The sequence below is a fragment of the Pygoscelis adeliae genome, unplaced genomic scaffold (assembly GCF_000699105.1).
Source record: "Pygoscelis adeliae isolate BGI_AS28 unplaced genomic scaffold, ASM69910v1 Scaffold153, whole genome shotgun sequence".
Classification (NCBI taxonomy): Eukaryota; Metazoa; Chordata; class Aves; order Sphenisciformes; family Spheniscidae; genus Pygoscelis; species Pygoscelis adeliae.
This window is the reverse complement of record NW_008824408.1, coordinates 150376-157185: the sequence shown is the minus strand read 5'-3', so window position 1 is coordinate 157185 and position 6810 is coordinate 150376. Positions and strand designations below refer to the sequence as shown.

The window sequence follows — 6810 nt, the reverse complement described above, 5'->3', positions numbered from 1 at the left end:
CGTGGTCATCAGTGTGGAGACTCTACATGGCTGTTTGCATTTGCCTTGTTCTCCCATTGTTGCTCCTGTTTTCACGACTTTCTCTTCCCCCATCCCTGGCTTGCGTCACCCTCCAGCTTTAGGAAGGTCAAAATGGAAATGCCCAGAAAAACATGTCTAACTTGTGCAGGGAGTCTGGGAACACAAGTGGACACTTGTCACTTCCTTCTTTGTACAGAGCCTGGAACTGAAAAGTGACATCCTGACATCTAGGAGCATCACAAACACGGAATGACTGGGGAGAAGCTGCTTTGGTTGACAATCCATATTCCTGCGTGCTCGTTAAAAGGTAGTGCTTGCTGTTGAAGCAGTGCTCTTCCTCTGTGGATCTCAAACTGCTTTGCGAAGTCCGGCAAGCTTTGCTGTGCAGCAGGGTAGTCTGGACCGTGGTGAGAACTGCCATGTGTGCAGACCGCTGTTAGAGTTTAACAGATAGCTACGGTGACGTCAGAAGGTGCTGCCATCCAGCACGTGGTACGGCCCTGCTTCCTGAGGTTGCAGTCCCGCCGCTCTGCCAGCAGAATGGTTTATGCAAGGGCTTTCTGTGTACTTCAGGAAAGTCAGCAAAGTTAGGTGATGTAGGTGTTTTAGCTAACTTAGGGGCTTCATCGTCTACTGAAAGTGTCTCTCGTTTCAGATGCCAGCACTTCCAATCTAGTCAGTCAAGACTGGGCTGAGCCTGGATCTGCTCTGTACTTTTGAGGTAGATCTGGGGCATACCATCTCTCCTACGCCACTCCAAGGAGTCATGGAGGACAAACGCAACATCCCCATCATTGAGTGGGAGCACCTGGACAAAAGGAAATTCTACGTGTTTGGGATTTGCATGACCATGATGATCCGGGTGAGCGTTTACCCTTTCACCCTCATCCGGACACGGTTGCAGGTTCAGAAGGGCAAGAGCCTGTACAACGGGACTTTTGATGCCTTTGTGAAAATCCTGCGGACAGAAGGGACAGCTGGGCTCTACCGTGGCTTTTTGGTCAACACTTTCACCCTGATCTCTGGACAGTGCTATGTGACAACGTATGAGCTCACTCGAAAGTATGTGTCACGGTACAACAACAACAATGCCGTGAAGTCTCTGGTGGCAGGCGGCTCAGCCTCCCTGGTGGCCCAGAGCATCACGGTGCCCATTGATGTGATCTCCCAGCATCTCATGATGCAGAGGAAGGGGGAGAGCATGGGCAGGTTTAAGGTGCAGAACCAGGATGGCAAGCGGATGTTGGTCTTTGGCCAAACCAAGGACATCATTGTACAGATTTTCAAGGCCGATGGCTTTAGAGGCTTCTACAGGGGCTATGTGGCCTCGCTGCTCACCTATATTCCCAACAGCGCAGTCTGGTGGCCCTTCTACCACTTCTATGCCGGTAAGTGGAAGGACACTTTGAATGTATCTTATTCCAGGAGACCTAGAAGCCCCCCAGATCGACTCTGAAACTGTGGACCCAGCGTGATTTGCTTTCTCTCTTTGATTTGGGGTGGGAGCAGAACCTGTCTTGAAACAAATAGCTGTATCCAATTTAAAGGAATTCTGCAGATGTCGCGTGGAAGTTTAACAGAACAGCATGGTTTTAAATTCAGAGTTAAAGAGTAGGAGTCTGAGTGCTAGAGGACTTAAAACTAGGTGGCTCTAGGCAAGAGGGACTTGGTACTTTAACTTTTTCTTCCGCTAATCCCAAATAATGCTTACTTTCTGCATGGAAGTGAGGAAGGCTGTTGTCTGGCATTGGGCAGAGTTTTGAAGCCACCGTGTGAGTATAATTCATCTTTCAGTTCACATGGACTCAGGAGTCTCGTATATGGCAAAAAGACTTCTAGAGCCACAAATCTCATAGGAAAACCAAACAACAGGCAGAGACAAAGGCCAAATCTTCCATGGTTTTGTGTCTTAAGATCATGCTTCAGCTTCCGTAGCTTTAAAACTGGCACCAAGCCTTGTGATATAAAACTACACTTAACAGTATGTTCTCTCTCCCTAGCTCAGCTCTGGTAATCCTCAGGGTGTTTCCCAAATGCTAAAGATATTGGCCAGCTAAGATTTATTCCCCCCCTCCAATAATCCTTTAGATTACTGGCATGCAGCTTAGCATGTGATTTTTAGACTTAATATTTACCTAATAGCAATCTGCCTAAAAGTGGTGGTAATGAGAGGCTTAGATTTCACTGTACTAGGCTTAAAGTCTCTCTTGGAAATCACCTGCTTTTAAAAATACAGGTGTCTCGAGTGTTTAGCTTGCTTTTCAGAGTGGGCACATTCTGGTGACAATGGGGAGCACTGGTTACGCATCAGTGCCGCATCTAAATGGCGACAGCAGCTTGGGATGGTGGTCCATTCTGAACTTTTCAGGAGCTCTCCTTTCACTCTCCATGTCAACAATTTTTAATACCAAAGTCCACTGTATTATTTGTAAGGCTTGCATGCCAAAAAGGTTCAGAAGTGGACATCTAGGAACAAGCAAGTTGATATGGAGAGAACGGAGCTTGCCTCTTTCAGACGTTTGCTCTCTTTCCTAGTCTTCTGCAGTGGAAATCAAGATGACGCCAAACGTAAGCCCCAGGTGTCAATACATCTCTACTTTGGCTGCCTTTTCTAGTCCTCTGTCCCTGGATAGTGTGCTGGTCTTGGCTGGCAGCAGGAGGGGGTCACTGAACCTTCCTCGGGGCTCAAAGTATGCTGCTGGCAGTGATTCAGATCGGTGTTCTGGGTCACGAACAGAGCAGCTTCCTTCCCTCTTGCCGGATAGACACAACCACCACGTCATCCAAAGAAACCGGACTTTTGGACTGTCTTCCATACAACTTTAACCAATAAAAGTGTGGGAGATTCAAATCCCATTTGCCAGGTAGTAGGAGCAGAATGAGGAAATCCCTGGGATGAGCAGTACGTAGTGCTTTTCTCCTTAGAGATCCCACGGCGGGATACCATGTAGATATCTCTTGGACAATGTGTTTGGTGGTAGTGACAGCTTTCTGGATCTGTGCGAATCTCTGCGGACGACTTCTGATAGCCTTGTCTAAAGGTTTCCCCCCTGCCTTTTAAAGGGGGGTGAAGGTTTCCGTGCTCTGTTTTGGGGACATACAAGCTTATTCTGCCCTGTTTGCCCAGCAGGTCTGAGAGCCTGTGTTGGAGCCGATCAGAGGATGTATGATGGAGCACTGAGCCGCCAGGGTGTTTACGGGCTTGTTCCCTGTGCTTTGCTAACTTTCTGGTTGATGTAGAAAGCACCGCTTAGACATGCTGTGGGAGGAGGTGACAGGTTGTAAATCAGGGGTTCTGCCCACTGCAAATCCGTCTAAATTAGCAGGTGGGGTTAAGGAACTGATAAGCAGCCACTTGTCTGAAACTTTCTCTCTCTCCCATTCCCAGAACAGCTTTCTAGCTTGACTCCTAAAGACTGTCCCCATCTCCTCCTGCAAGCTATATCGGGGCCACTGGCAGCTGCAACAGCTTCCACGCTCACCAACCCCATGGATGTCATCAGGGCTCGGGTTCAGGTAAGAGCTCAGCCTGCTTGGCATGTCTGTCTGCAAGAACAGCATGACGCAGGGGTGGGGTTCGGTCTCAGCTCTTTGATCTCTGTGGCTCCAGGTAAACGGCTCCCTTCTCTCTCTGTTTGTAGGTTGTTTTGTCCTAGATATGCTGCTTAATTTGCACTCGGCGTTAATAGGAGACAGCTCAGGTAGCAAGGCTGGCTTCGCCTACCTGGACTGCTCAAATGAGGTTCCCTAGCAGATGTGGCATCCTTCAGAAAAGGAGAGGTGCTTCTAGCAGTGTCAGTTTTAGCGAGACTCAAGCTGTCGTGTTGATCCAGCCCCTTCTACGTGGGGGCAGATGGGAGGAAGGAGGAAACGGATCTAAGAATCCCACTTACTGCTGCCTCTTTAGGACTTCTTGTTTCTCCCTCCTCCCCCCCCCCAGGGAATTCTGGAGACTAGATCAAGGTTATTGGACTGGCTGATCTGTAGTCTCTAGAGTCCTCAGTTGGAGCAGAACCCCAGAGCAGCTCAGCATGAAGTCTGGCAGCTCTGTGAATATTTGTTCTGGCTTTGCAGGTGGAAGGCAAGAGCTCCATCATCCTCACCTTCAGACAGCTCATGGCAGAGGAAGGTCCCTGGGGCCTGACTAAAGGCCTCTCTGCCCGCATCATCTCGGCCACTCCTTCCACCATCGTCATTGTGGTGGGGTACGAAACTCTGAAGAAGCTGAGCCTCCGCCCGGAGCTGGTGGATTCGAGACACTGGTAGAGGCAGCTGGTGGAAGAGAAACCTTCTTTTGAACCCTCTGAATTTGGACCGTCACAGTTGAAGGCTCGGGAGGAGAGGCAGCTGCTGTCTCCTTTGTCTCTCGCTGGTTTCATGGTACAAGGCAGAAGCAGGAGCAACTGCAATTCACCTCTTTAGATTTGTGATACAATGCTCTGCTGCTGTTTCTGCTTAAAACCATCAAAATGTGACCTTTGGCAATGCTGTTTGCCTGTGACAGCTCACTCAAGAGCAGCCAGGTGTGTGAACGCATCCGGGCAAGTTCTTAATTCCCTTTTTTTAAATTAAAGACTTACTGGCTGAAGCAAAAAGCCAGTTTATTCTTTAAATTATTTTAATCTTTGCCAAACTTCCAAGGAGGAGAGTCTGACAGACTGCAGCAGAGCCCTCTGGTGGGTTGGGTGCTGATCACAGTTGTACTGTGGGAAGCTGGAAGAATAGAACAGACAAAGTCAATTTCTCCAATCGCCCACAGTTATTTCTAGAAGATGTGAGATGAGAGTAACCTGGAACTTAAGACCTTCCTTACTGCGTTTTGAATAGATCTGTCCATACCTTTTTTGTATGTTCTTGGAAAATGTTTCCTATCTCTCATCCTTCAAACAGCAAGCTGGCTAATAGGCAAGTTAGGAGTCGAGTTGGCTGTTTGTGATTAGCTGATGGCAATTTTGACACCTAACCTATGTTTTTAATCCGTTGTTATTTAATTTTTTCTATTTTAGGGAAGCTTATTCTGATTTCTGGGGGACTGAGTGGTTGTTCTGTGGCCTTGTTCAACGTGAGTGTCAATACTGCATGTTCAGGTGGCTGCTGCCACTTCCCACCTTTAGTTAGTTTAAGCACAAACAGATGCGGAGTTTGGAAGTGTCGGATTGCTGCGCTGCCAGGAGCCAAAGCGAGAACTGAATGTGATTTGAGCTACAACTGGATGTGAGGTGGGGAAGGGAAAAAAGCTTGTACTGGCTTTTGATCCAGTTCAAACCTGATTGGCATGTTCATATTGAATAAGAAGTAATGGTTCACTAATACTTTGTAAGTTTAAATCCTGCTTGTCCTGTTTGGGAAGGGCAAGGACAGTTCTTTGCAGACTCGTGCTGGATCAAAATCTTAAGCTATGGTCTGTGTTTTTTACCAGATGAAAACTTGCAGTCGAGGGGTGAAGCGGGAGGCTGCTTGTTGGGGAGGAGGAACGAAGGGATTGTTTGACTTCGCTCTGCTGGTCTCAGTATTTGAGATTTGCCTCTCGTGACGCCAGCCCACGCGTGGTGCGTGTCCCAGTTAGTTGTATGTCTGAGAGGTGAGAGAGAACACCTCCGAATAACAGGTGTATTGCCGCCTCTGTTAAAGATAATTCTGCTGGACAAGCTACTCATACACGATGGCTACAGAACTAGAGCTCAACAACTGATCATGGCTGCCGCCAGGCTCTTGGCTGTCTTTTCACCTGGGACTTGCGAAATGCTGCTCTTGCCTTCGTCCCGACGTCTGCAGTTCGGCCCTGCAGAGACTGGATGTGCCACCGTTTCTGCTGGAGGTGGAACAAGTACGGACAGATGCTGCTGAAGTTGGAGGGAGACTTTTATGTTTAAGGGCAGAGCTTGGTTGTAAGATACAGTCCTCTTTGATGGGTTTGCAGATGAGTCATCAAAGGCCTTTTAATCCCACCTTTTGTCTTCTGCAGCGTTAAATAAGGTGATGTGTGCCCGAGCCGCTGACAGAGCTCTTCCAGCAGCATGTTCTGCAAGCTGCTCCTCTGTCGTGTTTTCGTTGTTTGAAAGACACCAGTCCGCTCGTTCTGTAATAGCGGATTCCGCTCTGCGAAGCGGAACAGCAGCGTCACAAGATGGCAAGGGAGCATCCTGAGCGTGCGGCAGCCCTGCTCTCACACAAAGGCGGCAGCGATACCGGTATTAAAAGAAACAATGAGACCCAGGCTCTGCTGATTCCCAGCAGGGTGAGTCTCGGTGTGCGTCGCGGAAGCGGCAGACAGCACCAAGGTAGGGGGACACCCTCAAGCTTAATATTCCTCTCTTAACCGGCGAAGTCCTTGACGACTAATAAACTTCAGAGACCTGCAGTCTGACACCCGAGTTTAAAAGCGCGTTAGTCTCAGTGAGTGCACGTGCCAAGGGAGCTGGCCGGCTTCTGCCATGATGCTTGCTGGTTTTGACGCTTCGCCTTCTGAGGAGAGGCCTGACCGGCGGCGGCTGCCTGAAAAAGCGATGACGGGGACCGCGCGCGGAAGGTGAACAAGGCAGAAGAAACCCGGGCTAAAGCGGGTGCGGTACCTGGAACCACGGATCAGGTGCCAGCCCGCGTCCTCCTGTACAGACGGGGGTTAGTTCTGGTTGGCTCCTACCAGCGGCATCTTGGCAAGGGACAAACTGCCTTCCCCTCTCTTTCCGCGCTGAACTTGGATTGTTCTTCCCCTTCGGAGCTCTTCAGGCTCGGTCGATTTGTTTCCTGAAGCGACGGAGAACGTCGCTTGCTGCGGGAGCGGGCCCC

General features: G+C 49.4%; 2 protein-coding genes across 2 annotated transcripts in view; both read left to right on the top strand.

Moving 5' to 3' along the window:
- The first annotated feature begins 221 nt into the window (after positions 1–221).
- SLC25A44 (solute carrier family 25, member 44) lies at positions 222–5250 on the top strand. The gene is made up of 4 exons (XM_009320468.1): positions 222–328; positions 677–1409; positions 3410–3537; positions 4096–5250. Exons 2-4 carry the CDS (start codon positions 788–790, stop codon positions 4285–4287), a joined length of 942 nt encoding a protein of 313 aa, XP_009318743.1. The 5' UTR covers positions 222–328; positions 677–787; the 3' UTR covers positions 4288–5250.
- An 898-nt stretch (positions 5251–6148) lies between these two features.
- Positions 6149–6810, top strand: part of LOC103913898 (polyamine-modulated factor 1-like) — a 4582-nt gene continuing 3920 nt past the window's right edge. The window contains exon 1 of the mRNA XM_009320478.1: positions 6149–6259. Within this exon, the coding sequence (XP_009318753.1) occupies positions 6149–6259 (111 nt within the window). The remainder of the gene's footprint in view (positions 6260–6810) is intronic.